The 15,983-nt window shown below is 47.1% G+C and overlaps 1 protein-coding gene across 4 annotated transcripts in view; it reads right to left on the minus strand.

Moving 5' to 3' along the window:
- Positions 1–4,441: 4,441 nt before the first annotated feature.
- Positions 4,442–15,983, minus strand: part of LOC135397248 (leukocyte tyrosine kinase receptor-like) — a 75,961-nt gene continuing 64,419 nt past the window's right edge. For all 4 annotated transcript variants that reach the window (XM_064628690.1, XM_064628691.1, XM_064628689.1 and 1 more), the window contains 5 exons: positions 15,612–15,709; positions 14,859–14,951; positions 13,095–13,281; positions 12,293–12,541; positions 4,442–10,590 (listed from right to left, as the gene is read on the minus strand). In XM_064628690.1, the coding sequence (XP_064484760.1) occupies positions 10,330–10,590; positions 12,293–12,541; positions 13,095–13,281; positions 14,859–14,951; positions 15,612–15,709 (888 nt within the window). In that variant the 3' untranslated portion in view covers positions 4,442–10,329. The remainder of the gene's footprint in view (positions 10,591–12,292; positions 12,542–13,094; positions 13,282–14,858; positions 14,952–15,611; positions 15,710–15,983) is intronic.

Consider the following 15,983-nt stretch of genomic DNA (forward strand, 5'->3'; position numbering starts at 1 on the left):
CAACGTATCCGCAGAATGGCAAGAAAAAAAAAAAAAAAGTAAATCTCGTGTGTTTCAAAAAGTAATTTCCCAATTTTTTTAGTATTGCGTAGTGGAATTAATTCTTTATCGAATATCACCTTTCAGCTCTTTTGACATGGACCGCCACATCTTGAAGATGGCGGTCGAAAGTTGGGAAAATTGCAAAATTCACATTTTCGAACTCCATTGATGCACGATGTACTACGCACACGAACGCGAAACGTTTGGAAAAAATACCTGGGAGGGACTCCTTCACTCCTGAGCTGCCACCGAAAGCAGTTGAAAACTCAGAAACAGAAGGGAAAGTGCGCATTTTAGGGGCGCCATTAGAGGGTGAGGGAGAAACCCGCCTTGCATAACGTACACAGTGGGTGATAGTACACCTCTCCACAAACATAAAAATCACCTTCGATATCATGCCCCATCACGCGCGGGTGAAAAAAAAAACGACAAAAAGGTGAGATATACCTTTCTGACTTTACCGTACTCATTTAGGTATCTAAAAAAATTAAAGGTAATGTATTTTGAGCTGCGTCCTCCACTACTGTTCCACGTGAGTGTTCTACTTGCGCAAATTAAAAGAAAAATCGGTGATGGTCGAGCGCTGTTCCACGCTATTCCACGTGGCGAAGGAGTGCGAGGGGGTATTAATTAGGCTTTCTCTACGTAGGTGGCGTTGTTGGGCCGACAAACACCACGTGCTCTCCCCTGTCGGATCTCATGTGGGTCAGTATGTAAGTTCACTATATGGCCGCGAATGCACGCGTGCAGCTTGATTGAAGCTGGTTTGTACGTACGCATCAGTCATCGTTGTGTGGTATAGGCAGGAAGCAGCGCAAAACGTGGGACTGGGAAGGTAGTCGCCATCGGAAAACTATCGGGGTGCAAGTAAAAAATATAAACAGAAAATGCGTCACTCCTACAGGTTGTACGATACAATTCAGAGCAGCGTTCCCTCCGACGCTTACCTTGGGCTTGACGATGGGGCCAACTTCGCCAATAATCCTGGCGGTTACCGTGGTACAGGGAGCATCCCAATGTTGTTACTCCATACTATTAAAGAGGGAGCATCCCAATGAAGACTGCTGAGGAATTCTCGCATGTTTTTTTCTTTTTTTGTGTGTGTGCACTCTAAGAAAAAAAGGAGTAAAACGGGGAGTAATTGCAGCTTCTACTCCCCTAGTCTGCAATTACTCCCCATTTTAGTCCCCTAACCCAACATTTAGTCCCGACGTTTACTCCCCAGGACTGCAAATTGTCACTAAACTTTGCAAATGGTCTCCTGAATGCGACAGTCTACGTAAATATGTGGCCCTGGTCAATTTGAACGACATAAGGCAGTATAACTCAGACAACGTAGCAATTTTCCAGCCACACAGAGTAAGAAACAGTTAGCGCATCTTTCTTCGCAAATTGTGCCCTAGTATGGCGCAAGATTTTATATCATTCGATATATCACGTTTGACGGTTTGCTTCAAAATATCTTCATGCATCCGCACCAATTATGTACCTGGGACTCTTACAACAGCGCGTGAAATGCGGTCTTCACTCTGTGACATTCATTTACTCCCGTGCATTTACTCCCGAAAGGGACTATTTTTTGTGGCAATGCAATTACTCCCCAAAAGGAGTAAAAGTACTCCTTTTTTTCTTAGAGTGTGGTGGGTAGTCCTCCTCTTGGACTACGCAAATCCCAGAGCAAGAGGGTTTGCGCAGCCCTCCCTCTCCTGTGCCACCGTCATCTCCCCCCTCCGTCTTTCACCCTTCCCCCCCTTCTCCCTCCCCTGGGTGCACCGAGCCGCCACTTCAGAGTAGGCTGACTGCACTTTCCCCCTACATTAGAGTCACTAGTGACTCTACCCTACATCACCCCCACCCCCTGACCTTGAGCTTCTCATGCCGCTCAAACCAACCGCAAGGTCACGTGATACTCTCTGCACTGGATTGTCTAGCATCGCAGTTTCATGAGTGGGTACGATTTTATGATGAGCATTTTCTTTCGCTGCTTGCAGCGCATCGTTCACACGTTACAGCTAAACAGAAATAACTAGTGTGGCACGTGATGCCGTTTTCGTTGTCACTGTGCCAGCGCGAAAACGAAGACGGGAACGAAAGCATCTATATAGTGAGAACCGAGTCTGGCTATCGATAGTAAAGAAAAACCAAAAGAACAGCACTATCGACAGTCAATTATCGTAAAACTATCGAGAGATTTCAGCACCGTAAATAGTCAATAATCGATAGTTTTGAAAACTATCGATAGTATCGATAGTCAATTTATCGATAGTTTTGCACCACTGGGACTTCGAAGGGTGATGCACATGCACGACAAAATTCGCGACGCGTCTTGCTACGCGAGGCACGCTGGGGTGGATCCTGGCGAAGTAGGTCAGTGACTCGTTTGCGATCGCAGCGCCACGAAACTGCTTGGATATCCAGTGCCCCCGTCGGCTGTTTGTCGCGCGGAGCTGGCGACGTCACGAGCGAAGAAACCAATAACGTTGCACTTCCCTTGGCTGTTGTGAGTCCGGGACAAAAATGGCTGACGGCGCGCGTTGAAGTTGAACGAGTGACTGATTTCGCAGTGAAGAATGTATGCACTAGGGAATTAAGGTTCTTAATTGTATTTAATGGGCAAATCTCGATGCGTCAAATAAAACATAAATGCAGGTGGCGCTGTTTACGCTGTTGGGGCGACAGAGCGGTACAGAGCGTCGTGTCGCAGGGATGTCGCCATTCCATGTGCGTGCGAATGCGGAGGGCGTCGAGTCGTGACGCGAAACTGCGCCTTTCTTCGTGTCGTGTCCAGTCGTGTTCGTTCGCACTTTCGGACTAGCAGGCTCGACACTTCAGTGTTGGTACAGCTCTCTGCAACGTTAACTTCAACGCGATGACGGCTGGCGAGCAGTTGGAGAGCCACCCTATCGGCGCTAAGTAGAATTATAGGGAGAGAGCGTTGTGGGCTATGCCACTCATGCTTGGGGGGTGTTCCTCGAGAAGCAGAGGCTCCACTCCGAATGCGCGGAGGAGGGTTACCGTGAGGAGGAGGAGGCTTCTCGTCAAGCACCCCCAAGCACGAGTGGGATGCCCACAACGCTCTCTCCCTATAATTCTGCTTAGCGCCGATAGGGTGGCTCTCCAACTGCTTCGCCGCGTTCAAGTTAACGTTGCAGAGAGCTGTACTATTGTGGAAGTAGCAGCTGTTTGTACATGTGTGGGTAACAGTGTCATTATTGTGACGGCCCAGATGCGTTTTGTTGGATAAGCAGTTTCATTTTTTGTACACTGACGGCGGCGTCAGCGCCATCTAGACGCGAGCGGACAAAGGATCAGCTCGTCGTGTTGATGCGGAATCGAGTCACGCGATCCGCTGTCCTGTCTGAGGGGTTCCTTGGCCTTTCTGGCAGATTTTCCAGACAGCTAATTTTCGTGAGCGCAGTTCCCGCTGAAGTCGTTAGACAGCCAGTAACCCCAGCCTTTGTGCGTCTGACACCGGGACCACGAGACTACTTTAGGTCTAGATGACGTATTCTCTCCGCGTTGTTCACTACTGGCTTTCAATGGCTCTGGCTTCTGGCTCCTGGCTCGGCTGCCATCAGTGCGTGCTGCTTGGTAAGAAAGAACGTGTCATCTTTTGGTACGTCGTTGTGACATACGGTTGTTGAATTACGAAAGACCGCATCGCATCACGTAGAAAAAACAAAAAAGAAACACGTGCTTCTCAAAACGCATATCTCTGACAGGTCGTAGCAGACGACGCTAATATACTGTTAGCAGACGACAACCCACTTTGTTTCTCTAACGGGCCAATAAGATGACTTTGAAAAGTTACCTGCGTTCTTTCTGGTTCTGGGTTGTTACTGGAAACACGAAGCCCCGTTCAGAAACGCCCTCAGACGGATATGTGCTTAACCTCCGATGAAAGTAACCTAAATAGCCGTGTGTGACTGAGGACGAATGACACTCCGACACAGTAAAGGCTCGTTGAAAGGTACACAAGGGCGAGCACTCGTCACGCATTTTCATCTATATTCATTCCCCTTTTTCATAAGAGCGGCAAAGACTGAATAAATGACCCAGGGTATCTGTACATCCATTCGGCTATACAGAACACGGATACACGTGTTCCTGCCTCGCTATGCTGACGACGCATGGAGCAACGGCATGGAGTGGGTTCAAACCCGTTTTTTCTTCTTCTTCTTCTTCTTCTTCTCCTCTCTGTGTCCGCGATTTTTTGTCTGCTCCGAAGTTGGCTCAAGCGTGATTATATTAACCTGCTCTCAAGCAACCAGAAGAGAGCTGATCGCCCGATAACAGACATTCCAAATAGATGCATTTTCCCTAGTTTCCCCAGTGCGCATTAATATCGATAATCACGTGGATGACTTAAAAAAAACACCACACACACACAGACACACAATCAGTTAAACAAGGAACAGCTCTTTCTATTTGCATTTTTTTTCTCTCTCTTCAAGATAGACAACCAGCACTTGTGAGGCTATGTACAAGATCATCATTTACAGCGGACCACCTCTTTGCCGTATGCGGCACAAAGAACAAAGGTTTTACTTGGAACAACCAACTACTACTGACAGTGTCTTTCAACGGTACATAAAACGCGAGGCTACCCATTCATTTTTCATTATGTCTTCAGCGCCTGAGCGCTATCCACATCGTTCGACATGTCGTCGCTGATCGGGTTGCGCCACAAGGATGCCCTACAACGGCTATTTTTGCAACTACCTTCCAAGCGATCGCTTGTGCTGGCAAAGGCGTCATCTTGTCCTCGTGTATACACGCGCCATTTTGAAGTCGTATTATTTTCCTTATTTCTGTATAAAGGGTTCGTCGACATATTCCCACCACAATAAAACCGATACACGAACGTATTTTGCTAACGTAAATTATACGTATTCCTCCGGAGTATGACTGCATCGCACTGTCTGAGTGAGTCTTGTAGTGCAGGTGTCGTTATCACATCTTAGGGTGTGATCAGCATTTGCAGATCTACGCGTTTTACCGCGAAATATTGGATAAAACTAATTACTTGTGTATAATATGTGTAAAACTATTATTATAATTATGAGCGGACGAAACTAACTATTATTGTGAGGCCGTTTGTCGGCCTCACAGAGGTGGGCAACGTCACCACTGACGCCTTGGGAGAATGTGCGTCCTGGGCCGACTTCTAAGGGTAGTATAAAATAATAAGAACTTCACCACGTAGCACGCTGAAGGCGAACCATTGTACAGGGTGATACCGCTACCACACTCGTTTTTTGGGAAAACGCTGGGCGTACGCCTTTCTGTAACAATTGACATTATACTGCGTGTGTGTCGCAAAGAGGCGTACGCCTCCCCGTTTTCAACCAATCAGGTGAGAGAACGATATGGCCCAATATTGGCCCGAGATGTTGGGCTGCTTGGGACCTGTTTTAAGAGTGTGGGCGCGGCCATTTTTACGGTCACGTGACCGTGGATGTTCCTGTCCAGAATGCGGCACACTGGTTGGCGTTCGTCTGGCACACTCTCGTCTACAGACCGATTCAATTCAATTCAATTTCAATTCAATTTATTGGCACCAAAAATCCCTGTAGGGGGCGTTACCGATATGTGGTATAGGGCATCCCTGTGGACTGCAAGGCCGAGCTGTATGCGAGACATGGACCAGTCGGAAATCGGTCTGCTTCTGGTAAAAAATAACGCGCTGGAAACTTGCGTTAAACGGAGAGCGCATTATTTACGTTGAAACATTCAGCAAATGTGTAACGAAATATAACAAAAAAATTGCAAGGCTCGACGTATTGTGTCACGTAATACTGATGTCTTTTTTTTCTTTCTTTTTTTACACCAGAAGACACAGTTCCTCTTGTTCTTTACGGGGAGGAACGCAATGACTTTTTTTGTTCTCCGAGGAACGTCGGTTGAAACTGCGCAGAATAATTGCCACAAACTTAGACGTCGCACGTAATAATATCCAAGGTTTGTACAAAATACTGCCAGACTGGTCGGGTGAACAAATTTACGCTCTCAAGAAGAATAAGAAGAAGAAAAAAGGAGTACGCTGATATCAGCACTCGAGGGTTCTCATCGAACAAGCAAACTGTATGATTATGCTTACAAAAATATCGCCTGTGCGTTTTGTTGTCCTCACCTCAATGCAATCCTACTATACCTCGTCGCGGGATCCGCACACACGTATATGTTGGAGACGCGCAAGCGTTCGTGGTCACAGGTCACGTCTCACCACTTAAGATGCACGATTTATTAATTTCATTCGGAGATTTGTAGTGCGTTATAGCATTAATTATGTGAACTTAACGAACCCCCATACATCCATGTTCTATCTCTGTAGATTTTGTTTCGATATGTCTTTGAAAATCGTTTTTTTTTTTTAAATAACGAGGGTATATTAATTGCATTAGAAACTTCCCCGCATTTAAACCGGAAATCGTGCATCAAATGGCGCATCACTGCGCCCATAGGCAGCAAATAAAAGTGTTTCACTTCAACGACTTCCTTCAGTCAAGACAGTGTACTGCCGGTACACTAGTCCGTACATCTTATGTACTACATGAGTCATAATAACAACAGTGATTTGAACCGATCGAGCCGGTACCTTACCGGTTCGTCGATTGAGCACCACATGCTCTTTACACATCAAGCAAAAAACGTGTCACTCTAAATTAAGTAAAGACAATAATGTCGTGGCTTTTCTTGAAATGTACGTATTTACAAGCATCAGTATATCTAAGCACTTTTTTTTTTCAGTATTAATGGCAAACACGGCTCTCATCATGGACAACGACAAGCACACGAGCACGACACTTCGTGTATAAGATATCCACGTAATACACATTTCGCTAATATAATAATACGTGTGTGCGGTTTAAAACATTGGCACGGCGCGGTTACAAAGAACCGAGAACACACGTTTCTCTCTCTCACTTTTTTTTTTATGTGTATACATATGACGGACTGCGATGTTCTATTAGCTGCATGAAAACATTATATGACAGTTCTACAGTTTGTTCACATTATACGAATATACACAATATGTTGAGTAGTGACATTAATAAGAACAAGGTACAGCAGTTGTATACACACATTATGTGGTGATTTAACGTGTACTTTGCGTGTTTCACAGACGCTTAAAGCTCGCGAGCTGTCTTCAGTGTACGAAATGCTATTGTTTCATCGTCATCATCTATTTATAAAGTGTTGAAATTGGCGAAATAAGATTGTAAGCTATTAATAAAAATGTTGAAGAGTAATTATAATACTGAACGTGAGCGGCGCTTAGTAAAACAATGCTCCGCCGTGAAACGAATAGCGTGGAAGCCGTGAGATAAACCGAGAAATAATATTCGGCACGGGTAATCGCTTTGAATGACACTCACTATTTAAAGGGACGGTCGCATCCGGGAACCCACCACTGAAATCGAAACCACTGTGTTCGGCCAACAGTCTACGTGTGAGGTCACTCCGTAAGCGTAAGGAGTGAGAGAGGGTGGCGCGCAGAGGAGGAAAGGCGCGCCGTCCAGAGCCGTTTATTAGGAGAGTTTCGCCATTGGGAGGAGCCTATCCCAAAGCGCGCCGTTTGACGTCACACGATGGGCGGCGCCAAGACCAGTGGCACCATTTTGGATCACGGCTACCGCCTTGAAATCTCCCATTCCGCCATTTTGGAGCAGAGGCACAGCCTTGAAGTCGGTACAGCCGGTCAAGTGGGCGGAGCGATGACGTCTGTGACGTCACGGCGGCTCCCCTATCTCCGGGCAGCAAAAGATCACAGAATGGCCAAACTCTCCCTATAAACGGCTCTGGCGCCGTCCAGACCAACGCCACTTAGATACAGAAGGCCTGCTTAATGCCTCCTCTCTCTCCCTCCTTCGTTACGTGGACACATATAGTCAGAATTCGTCTGCTACCGCGATTCGCCGTTCTGCGAATTGAAGAACTTGCAAATGATTGCAACTAACTTCGCAAATTTGAACCCGTAGACTAAAAGGGCAACACATTACCAGAAAATCAGTCCTGAGAAAAACATGGGACCATTTTGCGCATTATTTTGTTTTTCCCATTTAGTACGCGGGGTGCGTTCGCTACTCGCAGACGACAGTGCTGGCCGCCCATCCGGCTGACGGTGGCTCGTCTCCACGATGGCTACGACCGCTGAAAGCCCGTTCGTGATTGGCCATGGCCGTTCAAAACACGCTTCTGACTGGCTGACTCTTACTTGTTACGTCACGTCGACGAGTAAGCAGTCTTTCTCTATCTATAGGTGTTGTTGTCCAGACGCCCCGTAACCCTATGAGACGCCCGCGGCAATTCCTTTTCTCAAAGGCGTGCCATCATTGGCCGGTTACAGAATGACGTTTTCTCGTGTTTACGGAGAGGGAATTCCGGCATACTCTCAACAGCCGTCGTCTGCTCTTGCCATGTATTCCGTCTAGTAACAGTGAAACTACGCCAGTATTTCGCGTGGGATTTTCGATACCGCGGTGAGTGGTCCGCGAGGAATTAAGTGACACTATAGTTTCGAGATGGACTGGAACGGACGCGACCGTCACTTTAAGTGAACAAAATTTCTATAAGACGGCGTCATCAAAATGAAGATCCGTTGGGGTGGTGGTGCATGCATAAAGAAAAAAAAAAGAAGAAAAATCTACGCCGATTATAAGCATTGCGATACTAGAGGACAGAAAAAGTAAAATATTGAGCAATTGTAGTCTATCCAACCAAACGACAGCTATAGAAACCGAACCGTCTCTACGTCATCATCACGGATAAGTACGGAAATGACGTCAAAGTGTTGGCGCCTGCTGTGTATGTCATACTTTGCTACGAGGAACGTTCAGGCGTGCTCACGCACAATAAAGTTTCCGCACGCAGAACTTTCGGTTTCGATTTGGCGTTAGGCCTAACTTCGAAGCGCATCTACCGAAAGCGCATCGTTTCATCTATACACGCCTGAGAGAAAACAAAAACAAAAAAATCACCTCTCTTCTCAGAGCGATATATACGGCGACTGAATATACTGTATGTACACATTCCATTTAATGACTAGACTAACCAATCAAATGGCAACGGCTAACGTGGGAAGAGTTCGCCACCTCGCGGCGCATACAAACACTGAATCCTTGAACGTTCAAGGAAAATGGACAGAAAGGCCAGCTCTCATTTAACATACTTTTATGCGTCAAGAGCCTCGCTTTAACAATCCAATCGGAATTTCCGTACCGACGAACGCATTAGCACGAGTAAAAAAAATGTGAGCTGGGAGACCACGTCGACCGTGTACTCCCACCAGCAAACGTACGACGTCATTCGTGACGATTGACCACTAAATGGCTCCTTTCTCGGTTCCACCTCTTGTCCACACTCTCTTTATATATCGCTCCGAGCGTTCTTCATCATCCTGCTCGATTATAAAGCAACTATATAATACACCGACTTCATTATATGCTCAGGTACGGGATATGAGTTGCAAGAGTGCATGTTCTCTGTTGGTTTCTTGCGCGGATAGTTCAGACGTAATAGGTTGTTCGCTTATCGGTCACCCATCTTATCAGTGGGCGCTAAAGTACCGTCTGCAAAAGGGGCCACGCCTTATCGGCCTTCTTATCAAAACATTGGATTGGAATGTTTCATCGTGAGCCACGAGATCCACGAAAAGCGCATGTAAATGGCTGAGATATACTCAGACCAGTACGACATCATCCGGGACACTCCCTCACTCCTTGTCTACGACCGTGGGCAAAGCTCAATGCGATAAAGCGTTATCTGACGAAAATAGCTTTTTTTCTATCGTAGAATTAAAAACATATTTGAAAATACGAAACACCCATTATTAAGCTACTTTCAGGATGGCGTGGAATGTGGTACAACAAAAAACTAATAATTTCTCTAAAAAAAATCTCCACCCCTGTGTATACGGAGGAGCTCTTTTTCTAGTGATCACCGCTAGAGGCCGCCTCCGCTAAAACTCGGTATCCGCTGCCCTTGCACTAAAGCACCTTCATTTGTGTTTTCTTCTCGAAAATACCTTCTCGCAAAATAACTGGCCCGTAAAAAAGAATGGCCTGTTACGAAAGTTCATCTGCAGGCGTTGAGCGTTCTTGCTAGACGGGCTCGGGAGTGGACCGTTATCACGAAAGTTAGGCTTAACAGTGGACCGTCCACGTCCAATTTGGCTTACCCACAAGTATAGGACGCCCTGGTGAATTAGGCTTAGCCGTGGACTGTTTTCTTGGGTTAGGCCTATCATCAGTTTAGTGTGTGTGTGCGTATATGTGTGTGTTAGGCTTAGCAGTGAAGCGCAATGTTTGAGTACGGCTGCTGCAACGGGGTACGGATGGGGAGCTCGTCCGGCGACGTCGTGGTGAAGCTGGTCTCCCAAGACGGCGGTGGCTTGTCCCCGAGAAGCTTGTCCATGGAGTCGAGCGAGGACGACGCAGACTGGAGTTCGGTTCGCTCCGTGCTGAGCGAGTAGTTTGACGACGGCATTGGGATGAGGTAGTCCTCAGATCCGGGAGACTGGACTTCGGATCTTTCCGAACGGTAGACCTGGAAAGCGATTGAAGGATTTCAATGGGCGTTAGAGCAAAGAGATGTTCCCGTGTCCTTGCTGGTTACGTTTCTGAAAGACCCGGGGCGGATTTATTTCATCTTCACTGTACTTTGGGGGCAAGTCGGCAAGTGAACGTCTTACAGGTGAACGCTGCCAGATATCAAGACGTCCGTGATTAAATTAGGTGGGTGCATGACTCGTCGGAGTCACAACGTTAATGCGCCTGCATGCTCCAAACTGTTGCTTGTGGATTGACCTGTCGATGACGTACTTAGAACACATTTGCATGGTTTGAAAGTAAAAATGTAAAGCATTCGCATTGCAAAAAAAAAAAAAAAAACGCATGAGTCAGCTTCCTTGGCCGCCTGGCGTCCGCCGCCTTCTCGATTGCCTCACTCTCAGTGTGCTGGCTATACATTATCCACTGGCGGAGATATATGGTAGAGATAAGATAAGCTAAAGAAGATTTGATTGACTGCAGCATGGGAGAAAGGATTATCAGTGACGAAATGAAAGTACAGCAAGGCACTGAACGTGTACCAGGCTGTCGCAATTCAGAGATGCATAAACGCACGAAACTGCATGTTGTTCTCGAAGAAGACAAGCTCACACAGCTTGCTGCGCGCCCATTATCAGGTGATTTTGATTTCGTCTTCACTTCCTGAAGACGAAATCTCTCCTTGGACTTTAAGGACCTCGTCATACCGTGTCCAGTCTGGTTGTCGTGGGGGCTACACAAGAGGCACGCACGTCACAGCGCCCTATACGTTCCAAGACGGTGGAGAGTTTTAGCAAATCGTAAGCTCCCTCCGAATCAGTCTCCGTATCACTATCGGTCAACCAGATATCAGCAACGTGATGTCAGTCACTTCAAAGGAACCAGGCGATTGGCTTATCATGTTTTCGGAAAAGTTACCGTGAAACTTCAACCTTTTCCTAAGACTCCCTATTTTCTTTGGATACTTCAAGAGCAGTATACGTCCCGTTCATTACATTGCGCTGTTGTACGTTACCTGAAATTTCATTCAGTTGAGGGGGAAGGAGGTGAAAATCGTTAACAAAAATGGTGGTCAAAACAACCAAAGCTCACTGAGCGCACTTTCGTGTGTATGCTCCTGCGTATGGCACGGTAAGCGCACGGCCGCATAAAGCTATATTTCACCTTCACCGAAACCTTGCACACATATACATAAAGACCATACTTTCCGTTATTTGAACAGGATTAATGCGCAGCAATGGGAAGAGACGTGTCTGCCAACCAGATGCTGCTCCGCGCTACGAGCCGACATGCCATGCAGGCCAACACACAGAGCAAATTCTCTATTATCGTCGAGACTGGGAGATACCCGTGTTGGAATCCCGGTGCCGGCTGTGCTGTCTGTGGTTTTTTCTTGGTTTTCCTCAGACGCTTTCAGACGTATGTCGGCACAGTTCCCTTAGAAGTCGGCCCAGGACGCACATTCCCTAAGGGCGTCAGTCGTGACGTTGCCCACCTCTGTGAGGCCGACAACGCCGACCCCTTTCACCAGCACCACCACCTCTATAATCGCATTGAGAGATCGAGGAAACCCAAGAAAAGATAGCGCTACACCATTCCAAACAGAGTAGAGCTCAGCTACCCCATTCCCCGGAGAACAGCAGCTCAGCTATCCCATTCCCCAGAGAACACAGGTTGGAGCGAGTCCTCGCACGTCGTACCTGCAAGCAGACATTGTCAGCATTTGGCGGCCGCATGACTGTGGCGTCCCGCTCCATGGACGGTGGTCGGTGGAAGACTGGGAGTGGTGCTGCAGTCACGTCTGGGTCCTGGATACAGTAGCCCAGCCGTTCGAGGATGGTAGAAAAGGTAGGACGCTCATCGGGCGTCGGGTGCCAGCACTGAGTCATCACATGGTACACGGGACCAGGACAGTTAGCCGGCGGCTCTAACCTGCCCCCAGACGTCACCTGCGAAAGGCACAGGCATGACTATATAGACTATGTACTGACGAACTAGCACAATCATGCTTGAAGAAGTTGCTGAAGAAGAGGGCCGAGACTGAGAGCTGTCTTTCTTAGGCGTGGTTACAACTACACATCATATCCAGTAGAGTACGGATGGGCTTTCAGGTCTTGCTGAAGAATTGGGTTGTGGCTGACTATGCTGACTTTCTTGGGTGCCGGGGTTGAATGCTGAGCAGTGATTGTATTCTTACGTCATTCATAGTCTCTGGAACAATGTCAACCGTAGTCTCGAGCGTTTAGGACCTTATACATGGCTCACGCCTTCGCATGGTGGCTTCGCTCACGCGTACAGGAAATGTCTTGAGGGAAAGACTACGTGACTCAGCGTATTGCATTGATAACCTAACGGTCGAGGCGGGTCTTGAAGACTCTTTCGAGACCCAAGACTTAAGACTTCTTCAACGCTCTAGACTTGACGATTGGAGTGTCTCACATTTATCATCATTCTAAATATAAAAAAAAGAAAGAAAGAAAGAAGAAACGATGGGTTGCTCACCAGCTGCATGACCTCCTGATTGCCTCGACCAGGGTAGGGCATGTAGCCCATGGACATGACCTCCCAGAGCAGGACGCCGAAGGACCAGACGTCCGTTTTGCTCGTGAACATGCCGTCCAGGAATGCTTCTGGTGGCATCCACTTAACCGGCAGCATCGCTTTGCCTCCTTTGCGGTAGTAGTCCGCCCTGCAACAGACTCTCATTATACCATAGGAAGCGACAGCTACAGAAAAGACAGCAATCTTCCAAAGGGGGAAGGCAGCTAATCACTGCGTGCTCCACAGCTTGGATATCCATGACTGCTAGTCCTGTACTTTACGGATCACGTTAAGGGCACCGAGTAATACGCGAGGGTTTAAAACCCCTCGAGCCCCTGGATTCCTTGCCGATTACGCCAACACTCCATGGTGTCATATTATCCATAGGAGCTGGCTCGATTCCTGATCAACACATGAACTCTTCATATGCTGCACCCTATCAGCTGTGTGCTGAAAATTAGCGTATTGCTCGAAATTTCTGAAATTCTCCATAACTAAATGGCAGCTCAAAAAGAAGAACGAAAAAAAAAAAAAACAAGTCAAAACCTCATCCGGGCTGCAGAACGGCGGTAGTTTGGGAACACGTTCCTGCAAAGCAGCAGTCCTGCTCCTGTTTGGTTACTCAGATAATTTTGTCCGGTATATATATTATTATTAATAGTAATAAACATAGATTGGGTGAAATGTAGTATTTTGCAAACTACGCAACCTGGCGTAGGCCCTTGATTTCGAGCTCAAGTCCAAGTTTGACCGCCGTCTGATATAGTACATGTATGACCCAAAAGAATTAGGGGGAGCCATCATCATGCCTGTTTACAAACGTATCAGGAAGCCCAATACAATTGCCTCTTAACCAAAAGCAGTATCCCTTGGATTCGATGAAAGACAAGGATGGAGACGACGGCTCAATCAAAATAGCGTCCCTAGCTCCAGATAACTTAAGACCGCTTAGTCCATGGTCCGCGTACTAAGTCCGAGGTCCACGAAGGAATGAAAGAAGGGAAAGGAAGATGGTGGAAAGGCAAAGAGTAAAAGAGAATAAACAAGTGTGCGAAGTTAATTGAGCAACTGAGTTCGGTACGTTCCACGTTGTTTCACTGGTTGCAGCATCACTTCCACTACTAACACCTCCCCGTGGGCCTGTTGGTACGTAACTTCCACACTGTTAAAAACGCTAAGGCAGCGTTCACACGGGGCAACTTTTTCCAGCAACTATGAGCAACTTTGGAGTTGCTGTCAAAATTTCCAGGCGACAAAATTGAAAAATGTAAATTTTCGTGGCTTCGATGCGTTCCAACCCGCCAACAGCGCCTTAGGTGCCTCTAATCCGCCAACAACCACCAACTTAGAGCTCAGTCTTGCTATTCCAAGCGATCGCCATCGCGTTCACATAATGTCGGAGTTCTGGCCGGAGTGGACGGGTTGTTCCAATTACCTATCGCTGAGTAGACAGCAGTCTCATGGGATGCTCTGCTCTGCATTTATGCCTAGAGGGTGAACACTACAATGGTTTCTAGCTCATTGTATGCTGTGTCTTGGCCGGTAATGCTTCGACTCAGCAGTAACCGCGTTTGTTTCCATTTTTTTTTAATTTTTCGGGAAAAAAACGAAAAAACTTTTTTTTCGAGCGATCCAAAATTTCCGGGAATTTTGCATCTCTCGGCAGAACCAGAACTTCCTGATGTAAGCAATAGGTAAACTCGAAAGGTTTCCAAGACATCCCACCTGTATATGTCTCTGGCCATTCCGAAATCCGCAATCTTCACCACTCTTTCAGGACCTTTTGTTGTCAACAGACAGTTTCTGGCTGCAATGTCCCTGCGGATGGAAAAGTTCTTGCTATAGCACACAGCGATGAGCTCAGTATAGGGATAAGCGGTCAATTTCTGTTGTTGTTGTTTGCTCCTGGTGCCCTACCGCATGTAAGGAGAGACATTTCCTGGACGATAGTTATTAAAGATGGCAATATGCATTTTCTCGTACATAGTACGGTGGTTAAATCTGCTGCTCTGCCATTTGTAGCACGTGAAGTTCGGGTTGTGAAAGTTATCCCGGATAAATACAAAAAACGATTCTAGATATTGATTTCGACCTGCATTCCAATTTCTGCAGTAAAGGAGCTAATAGCTAAAACTCAAGATCAATGAAGACAGGACGAACCACCAATAAAATACTTAATCACCAGCTGTTGGGGATGCATGAGGCTTCATTTCTTTGGTCCTAACTAACCTATAAGGCTCAAGCTCCATTGCTCCAGTCACCGGGCTAATTATACACGGATTGCGAATGGGCGCGGCGAATGCCGACATTCTGTTCTCTGTTCTGACATCACCGAAGGCGTTTCCGCCTGCGGTCTGTCCGCCTGCCGCGGTCGATGTCACTTAGCTGACGAGCTCACGTGACTCCACCCGCGCTTCTCATTGGCTAGCGGAGAAACCTTAGCGTTCACATGCGGGCAACGTGCTCTCGCACTTTTACCTGTGTATGAAGTGCTTGTCTTCCAAATACTGACACCCTTTTGCCACGTCAATAGCCAGCTTCAGCAGGTCTGTCATGGTCAGTTGAGACGGTGTGTTCTGAAAGAGATACACGTACAAAATAACACTCTCGCTACAGGAAGACGACATAACAGAGGCGACAGACGCAGTGGGGTGGACACATAGTCCTCGAACGACTGGTCTGCTGTAGCTGAGGTAGTGGATGAATGAATGTGTGCTGGCTCCAGGTCTCGAACCTGGGCATCCCAGATCTCGGGTGGCGTTACTGACTGAATGGTCTTTGTTTTCGCTAGGGAGCCAGGAGTCGATGCAGGAGCGACCGCTAGGCATATAGTTTTTGTTTTTCTTCTTC

Source organism: Ornithodoros turicata, chromosome 6 (assembly GCF_037126465.1).
Source record: "Ornithodoros turicata isolate Travis chromosome 6, ASM3712646v1, whole genome shotgun sequence".
NCBI classification, from domain to species: domain Eukaryota; kingdom Metazoa; phylum Arthropoda; class Arachnida; order Ixodida; family Argasidae; genus Ornithodoros; species Ornithodoros turicata.